Consider the following 22386-nt stretch of genomic DNA (forward strand, 5'->3'; position numbering starts at 1 on the left):
GCCAGAAACTAAGCCTTTTTTTGCACAGGCCTAAAGGGTTAATGGTCCCACCTAGTGATCAACTGTAAAAATAACAAATGTTACCTCACAATCAAGAGTGCATGATTATATGGTGTCATGGCTTTGCAATCAAAAAATGTCGTTATAATGGAAGTCAATGGGACAAAAACAGCCACCAACAATAAATGAGGGAGAAAAAATTAAAATATAATGCTGCACAAAACTAACAATACATCAAATTTAATCTACAGTTACTAATCTTTGACATGCCCAAGACTGTCATAAAAGGTAAAAAAAAATATCCAGTCCACAATTACTTTTATATTGAAAATATGTCATCTTGTGTGTGTTTTTTCTTCCCAAATCAGTGACATAATTTATGAACTTGGTAATTAAAGAGTTAAAATCTTGGATTTTCTTTTTAAACATTTGGTAGTTTTGATCAGGACTGAGGGTGATTAATAGATTTATGCAAAAACTTTATCTGAGACATTTTTACAGCATTTTATTTTAGTGGGTGTTTTCATCCCAAACATAACAAAAGGGTAGTGTATTTACCCACAGTATACTGTTGAGTTTTTGAAAAATTTCAAGCATTTTCCCAAAATAAGTGTCAAAATAAGATTTGTCACCAATCATTCCATCAGCTGCAACACAGAGAAAGTTGTGGCCAAAATAAGACTCAACTTTACCCCCTAGTGGACGAAAACGTCCCCAACAACGCATATGGGGTATTATGTAACAGCAAGTCATTTGTGCAAGTACATTTGACTTGCAGTTTTTACAAAACTTAATCATTTTTATTTGGTACCAGCTGCAGTAGTTAATGTTGTTTTATATTATACAGCTATCATTGAGCTAAGGTATACCCCCCTACCACCCCATCTATCATTGAAGAACCTGTGTTACACATTAAATTAATGTATTTATCTGTCATTTAAACTTACATAAACAGAAATCCTGTCTCCCCCTCTAGTGGACCTTAAGTGTAAGACCTTCATCGCTCAGATAATGAAAGTCACTAGGATTTTTTGAGAAGGAAAAAGTCTGACCAGTTACAGCAACGAGTCAAACGAGTCTGAAGATCTGAGCTGAATTTGGTGAAACAATAAAATTTTAGTCGTTGTCAAGGCCAACAAAGAAGACTAAAAGAGAAACATCATTCAATTTTGTCTGTAATAAAACTAATAATTCTAATTTATTTAATAAATTTAACTATATTAATTTCCACAATTAATTATTAATGTCACACACACCTACCTAATGCCTTTTGACTTAAAAGATGAGAGTGGTAAATGTTACAGACATATTATCATGGAAATGTTCAGTCTATTATTGATTTTTATTTCCACTTCACTTTTATCCCAGGAGACAGAACTATTTGCACTGTATTTACAGTGGGACAATATTCATCCAATACTATAACCTAGAAATAATTTAAAGGCGTGACTTGCAAGTCGCAACAACGCGAATTATGTGTCTACATCTGGTTTCAGATATTGCTCTTGTATGACTCTTATTCTGAAAGACTGAGGAGCCCGAGTTGAAGGCGGAGCGATCCGACCAATCAGATGAAAGGAGCGTTTCAGCTCCGCCCACAAGTGCGAATGAAATATTGAAGCCATAAGCCGTTTTTTAAACCCAAAATGACAAAATGAGAAATCAAGTCAAAAACTAATTTTCCGTTTGTTAACCTAGATGGAATAACGAATAAACGAGCCATTTTTCCATTTCTCGTTATTTAATTCATGTTCTCTCACTTGAATCCTCTTGAGTTTTTCGTTTTCTGCTTTTTAATTTGAAACGGATTTGGAATGGACGGAAGATACCCTGATTTGGTACGCACGGTCAAAAAACTGTGTTGCTTCCAACGTCTCTAACTTCAAAACTAAAACTAAACACATCAAATCCCTTGCATTGTGACGTAGTGCGATCTGACTGGAAGCTCAAAATAGTTAAATGTTAACAGATCTACACATTACTAAGCATGCATTTTAAACCAAAATATATCTTATGAATTTTAATAAAATATTTTCTTATTAATTTTACTAAATTATTATTTTAGATTAACTAATCTCTATATGGCTCTTACACCATCGTCAAACTGGGCCTTGTTTGTAAAACAAGCATCTTCGAAATGCAGGGAACAAACAAAAACACTTGCACAACTCCATTGATGCTCTGTAAAAATAAACTCCATCCACTGGTCCCTTAATGCTGTTTTTTTTTTTTTTTTTGGTAATCTGTGCAGGGTTGTCTTGCCCTGGCAACCAAAAACACACTTCTTTTGTGACTTTTCGCAACGCTCTCGCTCTGATCAGTGAATGAATGTCTGTGCTCAGCCTCTCAGTGCTCTGCTATTCACCTTATTCCGCCCCGCCCACTTTTAATACTTCGCATTTCCGCATTTTGTCATCCGACTTCCGCTAAACCGATACGGCACGTCCGGTTACTAGTTTAGTAGTTGTAAGATTGTTTATAGCTAGCTATAACTGTGGCGAAATGACAAAGAACGTTATGTTATAAATTGGGAGCACGATGAAAACGTCTTACGACGATCAAAATGGTCTCAAATTGTCCCATCCATCGTGTTACCGTGGGTAATGTTAGACGATATGAAGAAGTGGCCAGAGTTAACCTATATATTTAACTGTCCTGTCAGGAGGAGTTGATGGAGCAGCAAGGAAAAATGATTTTAAAAAAATGTACCGAGGCTTACCAGTATTTACTTACCAGTGAGACAGTGGGTCGTGTACTGTTACACAGCGAGGGTTTTTTCGTCTTTTTTAAAATTGAACGTGCAAACAGCCAGTCGAGCCGTCTAAACCTCTCAGCATGGTGCTGGTTAGTTTTGTGTGTGTGTGTGTGTGTGTGTGTGATGTTAATATACACGAAGTTATAAATGTTTAAAAGTATAATAACGTGTTTGATGACCAAGTATTTTGTCTAATAACTTAATTGTACAGTGGAGTAAGGTAAGTGAACGTTTATCAATTATGCATTAGAAAAGGAGGAGGCTGGAACTTGGAAGTGAAAAACGCCTTAAATCCAGGTATGCATAATTATTATGCAGATTTTATTTTACAGAAAAAACAAGCCAAAAAAAGATTATATATCACTTATAAAAGATTAAATGCAAAATTCATAGTTGAGATTGGTTTGGTTTGGAATCGGTAAATTTTACCAAAAAATATGATCAGAAAATCAGCTTGCCTCTCAATTCTGCACAGTGTATATGCAAAAGGTGAGGTAAAGGTAAGATTTGGTAGGTGTACATTAAGTCTAATCAATGAATATTGTAGATAAACGTTAAGTGTAATAATAATGAATGATTCTGAAATAAGAAAACTGTGAAAGCTTTGAAATGAATTTTAGGTTTGCCATGTTCTGTACAGGACTGAGAGGACCTGTAAGATGCTCGTCTGGGTTCATTCACAGCAAGTTACATGTGCCACACAAGCTACGCTAGACTGTAGCTAGACTACAAATCTTTTATTTTAAGTGTATGCTTCCTCGTGTCAGATGAGTTTCAGGCAGGCGACCTGCTGCTTTCAACAAGATACTTGCAGCTTTGTAAATAAGCAGGAATGAGAATAATTAGGTTAAGGATAGGATATTAGGTAATTGGGATGGGATGTAGAGGGTGTGGGTGAAGACTAACTATATGAAATAAGTTGTTTTAAATCAGTTGTGTTAAACAAGAGACAGACTGTGATTTGTTTTTTAGAACATGGATAATTTAATATAAGTTGTATAAAATCATTTGTGATGTGTTGATCAGTGTTTGTTGTTTTCAGGAAGCAAGAGACACCTTCTACTGACCATCCTGTAAAAACTTCACCATTTAATTTCCATATGTAATAAACCAAGATGGAATTAACTTACAAACTTGACATGACTTATTCCTTCAAATCAGAGATTAAAGATGAAAAAAAAGATCAAATTAAGATAAATAAATAAAAACTATTTACAGCAGGTAATGTCAGGTGACACTGTAAAGGTTCATAATATCTATTACAGCAGGTAACTTCTGGTGACTTTGTAAAGGTTCATAAAAAAATAACTATCACAGCAGGTAACTTCTGGTGACTTTCAGCAAGATCAGGGGCATGTGGATCTGATCACCCTCACAGCTGTCCACTGCATCACTGGCGGTCATCGATACATCTGTGTGAATAAGTAAAAATTTTTACATTAGTACTTACAATATATCATGACAATTAATATATTATCTGACCCGAACTTAGAACAGTGTGTGTGTGTGTGTGTGTGTGTGTGTGAGAGAGAGAGAGAGAGAGAGACGCATTAGAGAAAAAACAGTATACACACTGTTAACTGTAGTGTTCAAACGTAGGTCAGTATCTGAATGAGAAATGTAGCTAGCTTGCCTGCTATCACCTGCAATCTCTGTAGCAGCAATAATGTGAGCTATTGTAATGTACTATAATATCTTGTACTACCGTAAATATTAAATAAATAGGTGGATAATGGTAATCATGGAAAATTCGTGGTCTTTGTTAACTGCCTGTTACTGATCATAAATGTATTCATAGAACGGACTTCATAAATCTAACGTTAGGCGAGCAAACACATAGCTAGTTAAGGTTAGCTTACCCGAATCTGACAACCTTTTCATCCCCAGCGTGACCTCTTTAACGGGACATCGTAGTCGAGCCATTTCTCGGGGTAAGGGTGTTCGTCAGTCGCCTTCCCGTCCATGAAATGGTACGAACACACATAAGAGCGCTTGGGTGGGCGCTTCAAATTTAGCGCCGTCATCCATTTCCTCAGGTGCTTCTCTTCTTTAGGTGGTGGTTATAAATTGTAAAGTGCACCACAACACTCAGACCGCGTCACAATGTGTTCGCTACATCGTTGGTGAAATTGTTTTTTGAATACAATTGTTATCCAACCCCTAACTGAGCATATATCATACTTCTCTTCGTTCTGCGTTCTGTAATCTAGCCAGCCACTAGCTTAGGTACGTTACATCCGGTCCCTCAGCCGGAAGTAAGATGACAAAACGAGCGCAATGGCGGCACCATTGTTGCCATGGAAAATAAAGTGAATACTGGAGCGCGCGCTCTTCCGGGAGAAGTGCCCTTAGGACCCATATAAGGAAATTCGCTCCATCTAACGTCACACAGAGCCATACTCGGAAAAAAAACTTTCCGAAACTTGTGACAAACCGGAAGGAGTATTTTGGGAACAAAAATACTCCTTCAAACGTACAACTTAATTTTTGAAACTTTGTCCATGTTTAGCATGGGAATCCAACTCTTTAACAGTGTAAAAAACTCAGTATGCATGAAATGGCTTTTCACCCCCCCTTTAAGTGTTTTCCTCCTGTAGAAAAAACAATCACTTGATATGGCATAATGTATTGGGATACGTTAAGTTCAATCAAAAGACCAAATTCGATTTATTATTATTTTTTTTTTATTAATACATTTTATTTAAATTATTATTATTATTTATAGTTATTATTTAAAGTAGTACTACAAGGCAAGCAGATGGCTATGAACACAATGCGAATGTTTAATGTGGCCTAATAACAGACTAAGATGATAAAGACAATTCAGTAGGCATGCCTATATGTCTTGTTGTTGACTCAACGTATATACAGACCAGCAAATATGAACGTGCATTTTGAAATGCATTAAGTGATTTTAAAAGGATCAGCTCCGTACAGGCAAACAGACGAGTACAGAACGCAGTGCGTTAAATTGTACATAACGTTTTCCTCCTATAGAAAATCATTATAAATAAAACACATAATGTAGCTTACTGGACAAAGACAGTGATATAAACGAGTTGTAGACAGTTTATTCTATATGGAAAACTGCTTAACGCGAAACTTTGCGCGTTGCGTTTAATCTTGTCTCCATTGGCAACAAGCACGATTTGTGTCAATTGCAAGTGTCACAGGTAGCAGAGAGTGCAAGTAGCGATTGCAAGTGACATTGTAATTTAGTTTATTTTTTTCTTGTCTTCGCCACCTGCATGGCTACTGTTATAAAATGTTGGGAAATTCAAACAAAAAGTTTAAAAAAAAAAAATCGCTAGCGGAGGTGCAAGTGTCTGAGAGTGCAAGTTTGAGAATGCAAGTCTGAGAAGGCAAGTGCAAGTCTGCAGCCAGACCCTCTTGGAAGTATGAGACAACACCAAAAAACAATCAAAGCAAAGCTATCAAAGCTAGTTAATTGCATAAACAGTTAAAACTGGATTATGAAGATGGAAAACATTAAGGACTGTGAAAACTGTTTTTATTTTACTCTCCAATTTAATATAGATGTCTACAATGTTGTGTTTTACTGTTTCTTCACAAATCATTGTGATTCTCAGATGAAACAGCAACAGCTTTATATCTTTAAATGAATTTATTAAAAGAATCAATATGTTTCAGGACTGATGTTAACATATCCATTTGCAGTCTTCCTCCATCACATTCATGTCTGTATTTCCTGAATCATACAAGATTGTTTTATATTTTAGAGAATTTTAATGGACATCATTAAATGTTGAAGTGTGAGCCGATATGCCAGGCTCTCTATGCCATTTTAGCATTTATTATAATAATACTAGCCTATTAATCATTACCAGGCTAATAATTACTTTTTTTGTTTGTTTGTTTGTTTGTTTATTATTCAATATATAATTGGTTATGAATAAACATCTACCTACACATTTAGAACCAATAGCTACAACATGCCACAGCTGTAGCCTAATATATATATATATATATATATATATATATATATATATATATATATGCAGGGCTGAGGAGTAACGAAATACATGTAACGGCGTTACATAGTTAAAATATAAAATATGAGTATCTGGGGTTTACCATTGATTACTATTTTATGTCATTTATTAATTCAATATTTAAATAAGTAGTTTGGTGATTTCAACCAATATGGCAACTGATTCTCCATTGAAACAAAAAACTGTGTGCAGCAGCCTGTTCATTAGCAGCTATAGTGAGCGTGCAAACATGCTCATCATCACGACACAAACATTCCAAGAGGGTTTGGCTGCAGACTTGCACTTGCCTTCTCAGACTTGCATTCTCAGACTTGCATTCTCAGACTTGCACTCTCAGACTTGCACTCTCAGACTTGCACTCTCAGACACTTGCACTCTCAGACACTTGCACTTCCGCTAGCAAATTTTTTTGATTATTTTATTGATTTTTTTTTTAACTTTTTGTTTGAATTTCCCAACATTTTATAACAGTAGCCAGGTGGCAAAGACAAGAAAAAATAAACTAAATTACAATGTCACTTTAAATCGCTATTTGCACTCTCTGCTACCTGCGACACTTGCAATCGACACAAATCGTGCTTGTTGCCAATGGAGACAAGAAGCTGTGGTGATGAATAAACGCAACGTGCAAAGTTTCACGTTAAGCATTTTTCCATATAGAATAAACTGTCTACAACTCGTTTATATCACTGTCTTTATCCATTAAGCTACATTATGTGTTTTATTTATAATGATTTTCTATAGGAGGAAAACGTTTAATGTACAATTTAACGCACTGTGTTATGTAGGCCTACTCGTCTGTTTGCCTGTACGGAGCTGATCCTTTTAACAACACTTAATGCATTTCATAATGCACGTTCATATTTGCTGGTCTGTATATATGTTGAGTCAACAACAAGACATATAGGCGAGGCCTACTGAATTGTCTTTATCATCTTAGTCTGTTATTGGGACACATTAAATGTTCGCATTGTGTTCATAGCCGTCTGCTTGCCATGTAGTACATTAAAGTAGTACATTAAATAATAACTATATATCGAATTTGGTCTTTTAATTGAACCTAACGTATCCTAATACATTATGCCATATTAAGTGTTTGGTTTTTTCTACAGGAGGAAAACGCTTAACAAAATACTTTTTGCATTGCGTTCATATTCTGCTGTTCTGTGGCCACGGATTTGCCAGTATTGTCTTTTTCTTACAGGACCCTGTACATTTTAGTAGTAGGCCCACTAATTTAATTTTAATCGTTTAATCACCGCCACAGCGTCTTGACTCCATTGGCAAAAAAATTTTTTTTTCTCCATTGGCAACATGCACGATTTCTGTTGATTGCAAGTGATGTCACAGGTAGCGGAGAGTGCAAGTAGCGATTGCAAGTGACATTGTCATTTATTTTCTTTTTTCTTGTCTTCACCACCTGGCTATTGTTGTAAAATGTTGAGAGAGATTCAAACAAAAAGTTATAAATAAATAGAACAAAAAAAATAAAAAATAAAAAATAAAAAGAAATTAAGACTGCAAGTGATGTCGCTATCAGAAGCACAGGTGTCTGAGAGTGCAAGTCTGAGAATGCAAGTAACGATTGCGAAGTGACATTGCAATTTAGTTTCTTTTTTTCTTGTCTTCACCACCTGGCTTCTGTTTTAAAATGTTGAAAGAGTCAAACAAAAAGTTATCAATAAATAGAACTAAAAAAATAAATAAATAAAGACTGCAAGTGACGTCGCTAGCGGAAGCACAAGTGTCCGAGAATGCAAGTCTGAGAATGCAAGTCTGAGAGTGCAAGTGCAAGTCTGCAGCCAGACTCTTCTCAAACATTCTCCTAGAACTCACACTTTGCATTCAGTTAACAGATCCATACAAATCATCCATGAAACAAAGTATTATAAAGTCAAACGATAGCTTTATGTCCTTTACAGATTAACTAGAAGTCATTTATTCATTTGAAATATTCAAGAATAGATCATCTTTCAATGTGCGTAATGCAAGTTCATGATCCGATTTGTGAACAGATGATTCTTTTGAGTCAGACAAAAATAATAATTTATTTTTGTTTAACAAAAGTGTGTAAAACAAAGGTTCACAAACTGGATAGATCTGAGGTGCAGGGCTCGCAAAATCTCTAGCCCCCCATCCCAGTGTTTTTCAGTCGGGCTCCAGAGTGTATCACCGTCCTGCCCGAAGGGTTATCTTGAAAATTGATGTAAAATTCATAACTTGAATTGCGTTGTTCACTCGCTTGAAGGGGTGAAACAAATCGAAGTTGATCGTTTGCACTTGTTTCTAAATCTTGCCGATTCAATCGTTTTAAACCGTTCGGAGCTTGCGCGCACTCATTCAAAGCACGCACTCAGAGCAGCATTTCAGACAGTCTTTACACAGAATTGATTCCTCTTTCGCGTATCCTTGTTTATGAATGAATACATACACACAAAATTATCTCAAAATAATTGGCTCTGTTAGTATTCTTGTAAACACAGTCGGTTATGCCTTAAGTGAAAGTATACAGTGGAGAAAGAAATCTCCTGTGCATTGTTGTATTGGAATCCGTGCTCTCGGTCTTAAAGGGGCAGCAGTCTTTAAAGGGGGGGTGAAATGCTATTTCATGCATACTGAGTTTTTTACACTGTTAAAGAGTTGGATTCCCATGCTAAACATGGACAAAGTTTCAAAAATTAAGTTGTACATTTGAAGGAGTATTTTTGTTCCAAAAATACTCCTTCCGGTTTGTCACAAGTTTTGGAAAGTTTTATTTCGAGTATGGCTCTGTGTGACGTTAGATGGAGCGGAATTTCCTTATATGGATCCTAAGGGCGCGTCTTCCGGAAGAGCGCGCACTCCCGTATAGCAGAGCACTGAGAGGCTGAGCACAGACAATCACTGATCAGAGCGGGAGCGTCGCGAAATGTCACAAAAGGAGTGTGTTTTTGGTTGCCAGGGCAAGAGAACCCTGCACAGATTACCAAAGAAAAAACAGCATTAAGGGACCAGTGGATGGAGTTTATTTTTACAGAGCATCAACGGAGTTGTGCAAGTGTTTGTTCCCTGCATTTCGAAAATGCTTGTTTTACAAACAAGGCCCAGTTTGACGATGGATTTGCGTATCGTTTATTTCTTAAGGATGATGCAATCCCAACGAAAAGGGGTCACGATCGTGTGTTGGAACCGCAGGCGGTGAGTAAAACTGCTTCAAATATCTCTGCCTCCTTGTTAGTGCGTCCGCCTCCCATCGGAGACCCGGGTCGTTGCTGCTGCTGCTCTCGTTCAGTTTCAGCCTCGGGATCTGATTCTGGATCATAAATATACGCTGAATCTGACTGTTAGCCATGGTTTGTTTTGGATGGTTTTTTCCTCACGTTAATGTCACAGCTTCCAAGCGCTCTCAACGCAAAAGCCTACTGGCGCTCGTGATTCTTTAGCTCCACCCACACGTCACGCCTCCAGTCGGTCGTGTTTTTCTGGGAAAAATCGGTACAGACTATCTTTCTCTTATGAATATAATAAAACTAAAGACTTTTTGGAGTTATGAAGGATGCAGTACTACTCTATAGGTACTCAAGATTAACAGGATATTGAGTGAAAACGAGCATTTCACCCCCCCCCCCCTTTAAACACTTGGAGTTCTATTAGTGGCACCTGCTGTCAGAGAGGGACATCTGCATCTCATTCAAAAAGGTAAAATCGAACCATTCTGTTTTTACTTCAATTTCTTTAATTATACAATCCAAATAAAGTATTTAGCATCTTTTTTTGGATAGTAATTCAAATGGTTTCCTCTGATTTAAAATAGAGCACAGACACATTTTTTTTAAAAATTTAGATATTTCTTTTAGATGTATGATTTTTTTTTATTTGATTTAGGATTTTTTACCTGTAATGTGAATTTTATCACATCATTAGTTGATTGAATCGTTACATCCAGATATGCTACTAGATTTTCAAGGTCAGCTGTCTTTGTTTTTTTTGTTTTTGTTTTTTTTTTTTTATTCCAGGCTAGTTAAATTCATTTTTGACTACCAAAACCTGAAGAATGCCTGCCCGAAGGCCTACCAGAGATTTTTTTAATTTTGTGAGCCCTGAGGTTTGCTTCCCAAAAGCATCGTTAATAACGACATTGCTTGCGATCATGGGTAATGAACCCTGTCAGTTTTGACTCTTTTGCGACTCGTTTTAACTTTTTTGGTCCATTCATTAAACAAATCTATTGCATAACTTGGACAACTGTGCTAGTTGTTTTGGCTACTTTTATTATGTGTTTGGTGTGTCTGGATTAGTTTTGAAGATTGAATGCAGCATGAAACAACATGGAATTCCATTCACTGCATTCAAATTGAATTTGTATTAATTGGAAGATTTAAATAACATAAAAAATTGTTGTTCATAGAAATTCTGTGGAAAATTTATGCTCTTAAAAAAAATGCAAAGCAAACACAAATCCTATGGCTGGTAGATGTTGGAAAGCATAAAAACAAAACAGCACATGAATATGTTCCTTTGTGTTAAAAAGCTTAAGTATTTCAAAGTATTCTAAAGTATTTAGATTAAGTTAGTAAACCTGAGTAATCTAACGAAATATGTTACTGATTACTTTTTAAAGCTTGTATTTTGTAGTCTATAGTGAAATATATTTTAAAAGTAACCTTTACCAGCCCTGTATATATATGTGTGTGTGTGTGTGTGTGTGTGTAGTGTAGTGTATCAGACCCAAACCAGACAAATTAAAAAGTCGATCAGGACTGTGGTTGAAACATGAGCCAAAAGGCAACAGGAGGTTGTAAATCATTCCTTGTGCCCAGCGTCGCCGCTCCCACCACGCGCATCACGCACTGTGCGTAGGGCACCAAGTGCTAAGGGGGCATCAAAAATAGCCTAATTATTTTTTTTTAAATGCCGGTATTATTTCATTAGCCTATAGAAATATTAGCCATGTATATGTAACAAAAAAGGGGGAACAAGAAAGATATTTAATAATTGCTCTAGTCTAGAAAGTGAGTCCCCCTAGGATGTTTGCGCGGGCGAATGTTTTTTTTTTTCTTTCTCGAGGTCGGGGTGGGGGGCATCATAAAGGAATTATGCTTAGGGCACCAAAATATCTAGCAGCGGCACTGCTTGTGTCACAAATCAGAAGCAAGATAACCAACCAACCAACTCTTTCACAGAACAGCTTTCAACATTAACACCACCAGAACAATTATTGACAAATTCAATTCGGAGAGTAATAAACAAGATCCTTGGATTGACTTCCCCCCACCTAGCAGAACCAGACTGAAATTCCTAAGGAGACCTTTTAACCTCTGATCTGCACAAAACAATCCTTATGTCAGAGAATGGCACATAAACTGTCTTTTCTAGATATACAATGGATCAAAATGAACTCAAAATGACTTCTGAATGAATTTCAGTCCATCGCTTAACTCCATATTCATTTATATGTAACCCATACATTTGACTATAATGTTTATAATCACTTATTGTGTATGTCTTTTAATAACTATGGGATAGCTTAAGGATTCATATTTATGTTTAGTATGTTTGTGTTTCAATCTGATTGCTTAAAATGTTTCTGACCATCAGTTATTTTTCAAATGTATCATATTCTTGTTATAGGAATCATGTCCAAAATTATACCCTGTAAGAGCGGGAAAATTCGGACCACTTGCTTGATAAGATGACATATGATTTATGATACCCAGAGCAAAGACAATATCTAATTGATCAAGACAAAATTTGAGGCGTGGCCAAAAGGCCAGCTTAAATACTCAAGACACCATAAAATTCTGCTTTTAGCTTTTAGCTTGTGTTTAGCTTTTGCTATCAGTCATGCCGGCTTTTAGCTCTTAGCTTGTAGCTTTGCTTTTAGTCATGCTTTTAGTCATCACTGTTAGCGTTCCTTGATCGCGGTTCCAGCGGTCTGCACGCCTGCTGCTACTTATCCACAATGAGAAGAAACACCACCTAGTCTCGTCAAACTTTACTTCTGTTCTTTTAATTTAGTTACTTTTTTTCCTGTTTGAGAGTTTCGTGTTCTAAGTTAAGTTTTGTAACACTGTGTCTCCGAGTCTGACCTCGAGCGCCCGTTTAACTTCAACCAGCCCACACAACGCCCAACCACGGGCTACCCTACACGTCACTTCAACGACTACTGAACTTCCAGTCAATCAGCAACATCGGGGAACCCCCTTTCAATGACAACAATGGGACCCCTTTACACAGGTAACGCAAGTACCTCCAGACTGATCTATACTGGTGTATCTAATATAATTTTAACCTCATTGAGGAACTCAATGCGAGGGTTAATTAAGTGATTGATGGCTGTTCATGTCTATGCAATTTCACATAGTCATGTAAACTGCGGATTTCACATTTTCATTCTCTTAAACTCATTCTTCCCTAACTTTCGATCTTCCTGCAACTTGTATGAATGTATGAGTGCGTGTGCTCATATGTTAGATTAGTTTATATGTCTTGGATTTATCTAATAAAGCCTTATTCATATTGAAAAGAGAAGTATCTTGTGTTTTGTACTTACAAGTTAATGTCTTAAACTGCTGATCTTGATACTGTGCTAATTGATAGTGTTTTCGCTATACTGTGGATATTAATATCCAGCGCAGATTTGATGTTAAACGGCTCGTTCAGTGAATCTCAGGCCAGGTGTACTCAGTGATCAGCCGTGAAACAGTGATTCTGTTCAAATTCCCTTTAAAATCTTAAATGATTCCCTTTGAGCTAAATTGACCTGTTTCCCTTACACACACACACACACACACACACAGACACACACACATATATATGGGTTATATCCCCCCTATCTCCCCCACAAATAACAACCCTGATCCCATCCTCAACTTACTGAAACTGAAGTGTTTCAAGTATGGATATAGGTTTCTTTGTTAACCCAGAGACTGTCTGTTCATCCTCTAAAACACATTAATTCACATTAATGTACAACATATCTCAGTTTCTAGTGTAAAGTGAAAAAAAAAATAGTTTTGGAGGCTTTCTGTGATGCTTCCTGTACTATTTTGAGGTAATTAAAATGTGTTGTTAATCATACTGTTCATATAAATCTCCAGTTATACATTTGCTCTACGGTTGCTTTCAAACATCCTTTAAGTAACGTAAATCTCCATGCAAGTTCTGAGAGTACTATGTCTTCTTTTTGAGTTTAGGGAGATCAATTAACTTGCTCTAAGGACAAACAATGCTGTGTTTACATTGTGTCTCCAGTAAGGTCCTTAACCCTGAACCTCATGAGATGAGAGAAGCCTGGGGCTAATTAGAGCAGAAATAATTCCCACAGACTATACTTGATATATTTGCTTATCAGAACTGCTTTAATTAGACAATTTAGTCACTTCATCAGCGATATCTTAATTTAGAGAGAATTAGGTTGTTCAGGGAGTCATTGGGATGTTTTTGAGTGTGTTTCCCCCAATGGATTGTAATTTCTTCATACAGTAAGTATACAGTATGTGTCCAAGGAGGCGGCTTTGTTTTGTTAAGTCCAAACTAAGGTCTTTCTTTTAATGGTTTGTCTGATCATGGTAGGCTGGAAACAGTAGCTCATCTGGAGAAGATGTGTGAACTCAAAACAACTTGAATGGCCTTTGGACATTTGGCCACTGGACAGACTCCAGAAGTTTTGAATAAAATAAATGAAGTCTTGTTTATGTGTTATCAAAGAAAATTATAAGATTCCTTAAGGACTTAAAAAGTGGGTTATGAAGATAAAAAAACATAAAGGACTATGAAAATGGCTTTCATTTTATTTCTCCAATTTAAGACAGATGTCTATAGTGATGTAACTGCATTGCTTTTTTCATGATTTGTTATGTTTCTCAAAGGAAACAGTGCCTTCAGGTGTCTCATATTAAAGGGTTAGTTCACCCAAAAATGAAAATTTGTTTGTCTTTTGCTCACCCTCGAGTCATCCTAGGTGTATATGACTTTCTTCTTTCAGGTAAATCCAGTCGGAGTTATATTAAAATTTGTCGTGGCTATACCAAGCTCTATCATTGAAGTCAGCGGGTGTTGCAGTTGTACAGTCCGCAAGTCGTCAAATAAAGTGTGCACATTCATAATAAAACGTCCCTCACATAGTTCCAGGGGGTGAATTAAGGCCTTCTGTAATGTATGCATGTGTTTTTGTAAGTAAAATATGCATATTTCAAACGTAATAAACACTTTTCTCTCATTTCAGTTATCCGTCATACAGGCAATCTGTAACATTGAAACAAAATGTTACATTTCTTTCAAAACACAATTTACTTACTCCAAACTTTTGAATGATAGTGTAAGTTATGTGTATATAATACCACCTTTATATTATCCCTCAAAGAGATTTTATTGTTTTCACAAAAATAAACTGGACTATAGTGATACTTCAGGCAATTAGTTACACCATCATTCATCTCACATTAATTAAGTTAAGATTGCTAATTTATATCCTTTCTCTAAAAACTATTTAGATACCAGAGATCTTATTTTTTTCTGTAACATTTACATTTAATAATTTTGCAGACACTTTTATCCAATGTGACTATTGGGAAAAACATCAAATATGTACAAGCTAGAAAGGGACGGAATAAATAAAGAGAAAGACGTGTTTTTTTTTTTTTTTTTGTTGTTGTCATTTTATTTTAGGAAGAAGGCAAGTAGTGTTGAAAGAGATGAGCATTCCGGATAGGGGTGGGAAGACCATTCCACCAGCCAGGAACGGTAAACGACAATGTTCTGGAAAGTGATTTTGAGCCTTCCTGTGATGGTACCACGAAGCGCTGCTCAATAGAGGATCTCAGACTTCTGGAGGGGATGTAGATTCATAATAGTGAGTAGAAGTTGGCGGGTGATGAGCCTTTAGCTGTTCTGTGCAAGCATGAATGTCTTGAACTTGATGCAAGCTGCAACCAATAGCCAGTGCAAGGAAAGATGTAACATGGGATTTTTTGGGCTCGTTGAAGACCAGTCATGCCGCTGCATTCTGAATCATTCGTAGAGGTTTGATTGTGCTTTATGGAAGTCCAGCCAGAAGAGCATTACAGTAGTCCAGCCTAGAAATAGCAAGGGCTTGGACAAGAAGTTGTGCAGCATGCTCCATTAGAAAGGGCCAGATTTTTCTAATGTTGTGCAATGCAAGCCTGCAAGATCGAGCAGTCTTTGCAATGTGGTCTTTGATAGAAAGCTGGTCATCAAAGATTACATCAAGATTTTTGACTGAAGTTGGTGGGATAATTGTAGAAGAACTTTGCTGGATGATGAAATCATGCTGTAGAGTTGGAGTGGTAGGGAAGACAAGAAGCTCAGTCTTTGCCAGGTTAAGCTGTTCAAGAAGTTCATTGATAAAGAACATTAATGACATTATGTTTGACAGCATCTTCATTTTACAGCATTTTTACACAAGTTCTTAAAACTTTTAACAGTACAGTAGCTTTGCAGGTAGGTTTCTTGGAGATGTTGCCACAGTTCTTCTGGATTTAGTCTGTTTCAGTTTGTTCTGTTAATTCATGTCATTTCAGGCAAATCATTTTTTAGTTGGTGAAAATACTAATGTTCTAATAAAAGCCACCAAAAACTGGACCAGCTGGTAGCTGAGTTGCTGCTAGAGGATACACCATGCACGTCCTGATTTTGCTGAGTTAGATGTGTTCCTAGGTCAACATATTTTCTTGACTCTGGAACAACATTTTACTCCAAAAATGTATTCTTGACCATATCCCTACACCTAAACCTAATCTTAACCATGAGTAATGCCTAAAATTAGAGGAAATGATAGATGAATAACACTGATGTACAAGCACCTAACAGTGATGGTAAGTGTAAACTTCACAAAATCTATAAACTGGTTCTTTAAATCTGATTAGTTAATCACAATGTTGTTCCAGGGACAACAAAGATGTTCCAGGAACATGTCTCACTTGGTAAAATCAGGTTCTGTGGTACAGCATAATGTCAAGTTATGAAACCTTAAACTCCTGACACCTTTATTAACCTCAAAAGCAGGTTTACTGTAATACTAAATGTGGAAGTTTTGCTACAGACTCAAGTGTGAAGGGAAAAAAAATTTAAGTGGGATTTTGACACTTCATTATGTAATTGTATACACACGCATGTGCAAACACACACACATACACGTTGGGTTTCCATGTTTTATGGAGACATTCCATAGATGTAATGATTATTATATTGTACAAACTGTATTTTCTATCCACTTACCCTAAACCCACCCTTCAATGAAAACATCTTCAAAAAAGATAATTCTGTATGACTTATAAGCTCATTTTCCTCATGGAGATCAAAAAATTTCCCTGCAAGTTCCAAATTTACTGGCATTACTATCCTTTTGGGGACATTTGGACTTTGGACATTTGGTTTGTTTATTTGTTTGGTTTTGTAAATTATTACTTAAAAGTCCAAACAATAGTCTTATGGTTTGTCTGACCAGTGGCAGATTGGAAACATTAGCTTATCTGCAAAAGCTGTGTCAAGACAATTTAGACATCAGGTGAATCCAAAAGCCTTGGGACAGCCCAAATCACTCATACAGTGGAAACTTTAAATTTAAATGTATGAAGCCCTGATTCTTTTATCAAAGCTAATTATATGTTTTCTTAAGCATTTAAAAAGTGGGTTATGAACATAAAAAAACATAATGAATGGTAAAAGTGAGTTTTATTTCACTCTGAAATCTAAATTGAAACAGATTTCTGAGGTGATGTGTTTTACTGTAGCAGGCACTGTTTGTTCTTAAAGCATTATGATTTTAATGAAACAGTGCCTTCAGGCATCTCATATTAATTAAGTTCAAACTATTTAGAAATTACAGCATCAGCTTGACATCCTTAAATGTAATTATTGAAAGAAAGAAATATGTTTAAGGGTTGATGTTGAAATGACGCTGTTTGACTTGTGATTTTTTTTCTGTATTTCAGCACCCAGCCAAGACACAGTAAACTAAACCCCAGACCTGAATCTAATCGAACATCTCCGTAAAAGACCTGAAAATGGCTGTCCATTATATGTATGTTCAAAACAGTTGTGTTGATGATATTTTTTTGAAAACTGTGTTAATGTTTTTTTTTTAGGATTCGTTCATTAATACAAAGTTCAAAAGAATCAAATTTATTTGAAATCTTTTCTAATATTGTAAATCCCTTTACGGACACTTTTGAATAATTTAATGCATTAATTTATGCTAAAAATAAAATGTATGTATATATATAAATTTTTTTAATTAACTTTTACTGATCCCAAACTTTTAAAGGGAGGTGGGTTATACATAAATAATTATTTATAATATATATCATTTATTTTATAGCATAAAATAAATCTGTGTTGTTCTACAAAGCTTTCCTTTTTAAATTTTGTTAATTTTTTAGTTACATGATTTCGTTTTTTTATAATGCCACTTTTACATGATCCCTCTGGGGGGTTTTGATGTTGTTACAAAAATAAACCGACTAATTAGTGACACTTGAAGCAATTAGTTACACCATCATTAATCTCACATTTATCAAGTAAAAAGTGATTATGAATATATTTCCTCTAAAGACTATTTAGATACCGTATACTTTCCGTTTTAATGACATCTTTGGGGGGTTGACCTATATATTGCCCAAAATGTTCTCAAGTTCACATTCAGTGTTCACAATAACCTTGGACTGTGAAGCAGAGGCCCAGCATCTGCATTATCCACAAACCACAGCATCATTGTTGCATGTAAGTATACAATAATTGTGACATGTCAATTGTAGATTTTCATAGATTTTGTAGATTTCTGGTTGAATGTCATAAAGGCTTATGCTCTCAAATGACAGGTAATTTGTATAGCAAAGACTGTTTATGACTGTTTCTCACAGGTATTTGGTTTCTCGCCCACTAAGAGTAGAGCACACTGCAAGGAAGCCAAGTCGTAAAAAAAGGACAGCCATGCAAAACACCAGCAACTCCATCATTCAGCCTGTAGGATTTTACATTGTTGCACTGAGTTCAATGCCTTACAGTAATATCTATGTCATGTTCCTCACTCTGCTTTATGTGATAACAGTCATGTGCAATGTCTTTCTGATCACCATCATTTTCTATGACCACCGTCTTCATGTCCCAAAGTTCATGGCTGTTGGTAATCTAGCTTTGGTTGATATTGTACTCAGTACATCTCTTGTGCCTGGCATGATCAAAACTTACATTGTTCTGGACAATTTTGTGCCATTCAAACTGTGCCTTGTGCAAATGTACACTTATTATGTTTTTTTAACACTCGAACCATTATCCTTATGTATTCTCTCTTATGACAGGTTCATTGCAATCTGTTTCCCTCTAAGACAAGACAATATAAATACAAACACCAGAATGGTTTATATAATCTGTGCAGCTTGGTTCTTTTGTATTGTTATAATTCTGTATCCTGTTGCATCCATCCCATCTCTGTCCTTTTGTGGCTCTCTCAAGGTCAACAGCTATTTTTGTGATTATGCTCCTGTTTTAAGACTCGCTTGTAGCGATACAACATCCCAGTGGAATTTTGCAACTGCTTTAACTATAATATTCAATGCTGTACCTTTGATTTTTATTTTCTTGACCTACATGGGTATTCTGACCACTGTGTTCAGAATGAAAAATAATCAGAGCCGTTATAAGGCGCTGGCCACATGCTCAGAGCACCTCATATTAGTGACCCTTTTCTTCATTCCTATTGTAATCATCTTCAGTCTTGGATTTTTTGGAATTATTATAAACTCAAATGTAAGAACAGTGTGCTTGTCTCTGTCATCCCTTCTCACGCCCTGCATCAATCCCATCCTCTACTCACTGAAAACTAAAGAGATTCGAAGCAGGATTCATTCATTGGTAACCCAGAGACTGTCTGTTCATCCTCTAAAAATACACATTAATGTACAACATTGAGATTATTTATACTCTTATTCTGGAGGCTTTCTGTGTTGCTTCCTGTATTATCTTGTGGTCATTTGAAAAAGCTTTTTTCAATAATAAATGTAAATCTGCTGTTAACTTTGTTCAGCTTGCAGGATTTAGTCATAAAGAACACATGTATTTTGCATAATTTCTATACTGTATTCAGACAGCTTTTGTTAGCTCTTTTACGTATATACAAATAATAATTTATTATTGGATTTAATTTATTTATTTTATATCTTTAAATAAATCAGTGGGCTGTTCTAGAAATATTTTAAAGCTTTTATCTTTACATTTGAGGTTTTTAAATATATGATTCTGCCAATTTTTCATAATGCCTCCTCTGCATTTTCTCTCTGAGAGTTTTTATGGTTGTTACAAAAATCTAAACAAAAATAAACAGACTAAATAGTGTCACTAAGGAAATTAATTACACCATAAATCCCACTTTCATTAAGTAAAAAGTGACTGTTTAGATAACGAGCAATACTTGCTGGCAGACACTTCTAACTGTTTACTAAAATGTTACAAAGCAATCATGTATTCTGCTTTATTAAAGCTTTAACCAGGATAAAATCGTATATCAGAAGCTAAGCAGTAGCATTTACAAATAACAGCATTTCTAAGAGTATGAGACAACACCAAAAAACAATCAAAGCAAAGCTATCAAAGCTAGTTAATTGCATAAACAGTTAAAACTGGATTATGAAGATGGAAAACATTAAGGACTGTAAAAAGTTATTATTATTATTATTATTATTTTACTCTCCAATTTAATATAGATGTCTACAATGTTGTGTTTTACTGTTTCTTCACAAATCATTGTGATTCTCAGATGAAACAGCAACAGCTTGATATCTTTAAATGAATTTATTAAAAGAATCAATATGTTTCAGGACTGATGTTAACATATCCATTTAACATAGCAGTCTTCCTCCATCACATTCATGTCTGTATTTCCTGAATCATACAAGATTGTCTTATATTTTAGAGAATTTTAATGGACATCATTAAATGTTGAAGTGTGACCTGATATGCCAGGCTCATGCCATCTTTTGGAATATCTGAAGCATGTACCATAGTTCTTAACTGTAGCATTTATTATAATAATACTAGCCTATTAATCATTATCAGGCCAATAATGACTTTTTTTGTTTGTTTGTTTGTTTATTATTCAATATATAATTGGTTATGAATAAACATCTACCTACACATTTACAACCAATAGCTACAACATGCCACAGCTGTAGCCTAACATAAATATATATATATATACAGGGCTGAGGAGTAACGAAATACATGTAATGGCGTTAGGTATTTAAAATATAAAATATGAGTAACTGGGGTTTACATCTGAAAGTATTTTAAATTACCAGTGATTACTTTTTTATGTCATTTATTAATTTAATATTTAAGTAAGTAGTTTGGGGATTTCAACCAATATGGCAACTGATTCTCCATTGAAACAAAAAACTGTGTGCAGCATTCTGTTCATTAGCAGCTATAGTGAGCGTGCAAACATGCTCATCATCACAAACATTCTCCTAGAACTCACACTTTGCATTCAGTTAATAGATCCATATGAATCATGCATTAAATAAAATATTATAAAGTCAAACGATAGCTTTATGTGCTTTACAGATTAACTTGAATCTTTATTTATTCAAAATATTCAAGAATCTTTCACTCGGTAATGCAAGTTCACGATCCGATTTGTGAACAGGTGATTCTTTTGAGTCAGTCAAAAATAATAATTTATTTTGTTTAACAAAACCAGTGTGGAAACCAATGGTTCACAAACTGGATAGATCTGAGGGGCAGGGCTCGCAAAATCTCTAGCCCCCAGTCTCAGGGCTATTGTGTTTTTCAGTCGGGCTCCAGAGTGTATCACCGTCCTGCCCGAAGGGTTATCTTGAATGTTGATGTAAAATTCATAACTTGAATTGCGTTGTTCACTCGCTTGAAGGGGTGAAACGGATCATAGTTGATCGTTTGCACTTGTTTCTAAATCTTGCAGATTCAATCGTTTTAAACCGTTCGGAGCTTGCGCGCACTCATTCAAAGCACGCACTCAGAGCAGCATTTCAGACAATGTCTTTACACAGAATTGATTCCTCTTTCGCGTATCCTTGCTTCTGAATGAATAAACATTTTATCTCAAAATAATTGTCTCTGTTAGTATTCTTGTAAAAACAGTCGGTTATGCCTTATGGGGCGGTCACACTGCACTGCTCTCCATTGACTTCCATTGCATGCGAATGCGTCAGACCGGAAACGCAAGCTTATGCGAAAAATTTTGCATTTCGCTGCGTTCCAAAGTTCAAGTTTGGTGAACTCTGACCTGCGAATTCGCATCACGTGAGGATGTTGGACCAGTAGAAGATCGATACGTCACTGCGTGAATTCAAAAATGAAGGAAGCACTATATAACTTTAGCTGTAGCGCAGCGTTCTTTTTTATATAATACATATTTAAAAGATTATAAAAATAAAAGAAGAAAAGAAGCTGCATGGTTTGTAGTGTCAACGGGAACAGATGATACATTTACATTTACATTTAATCATTTAGCAGACGCTTTTCTCCAAAGCGACTTACAAATGAGAACAATAGAAGCAGTCAGGTCAACAAGAGAACAACAACAGTATAGAGCTCGGGCGTAGACGTCATGGAATGGTGCATTGTGGGTAACGGCGGCCATTT

General features: G+C 35.8%; 1 protein-coding gene across 1 annotated transcript; it reads left to right on the top strand.

The window, feature by feature from the left end:
• Window positions 1–18504: 18504 nt before the first annotated feature.
• On the top strand, window positions 18505–19677 carry LOC127966115 (olfactory receptor 10A2-like). Its single transcript, XM_052566951.1, has one exon. It carries the CDS (start codon window positions 18613–18615, stop codon window positions 19675–19677), a length of 1065 nt encoding a protein of 354 aa, XP_052422911.1. The 5' UTR covers window positions 18505–18612.
• The last annotated feature ends 2709 nt before the right edge of the window (window positions 19678–22386 follow it).

The sequence above is a fragment of the Carassius gibelio genome, chromosome B10, assembly GCF_023724105.1.
Source record: "Carassius gibelio isolate Cgi1373 ecotype wild population from Czech Republic chromosome B10, carGib1.2-hapl.c, whole genome shotgun sequence".
Lineage (NCBI taxonomy): Eukaryota > Metazoa > Chordata > Actinopteri > Cypriniformes > Cyprinidae > Carassius > Carassius gibelio.

What these genes read in the sequence shown, in the direction of transcription:
- LOC127966115 (XM_052566951.1), top strand. Translation starts at nt 18,613, where the DNA reads ATGACTGTTTCTCACAGGTATTTGGTTTCTCGCCCACTAAGAGTAGAG.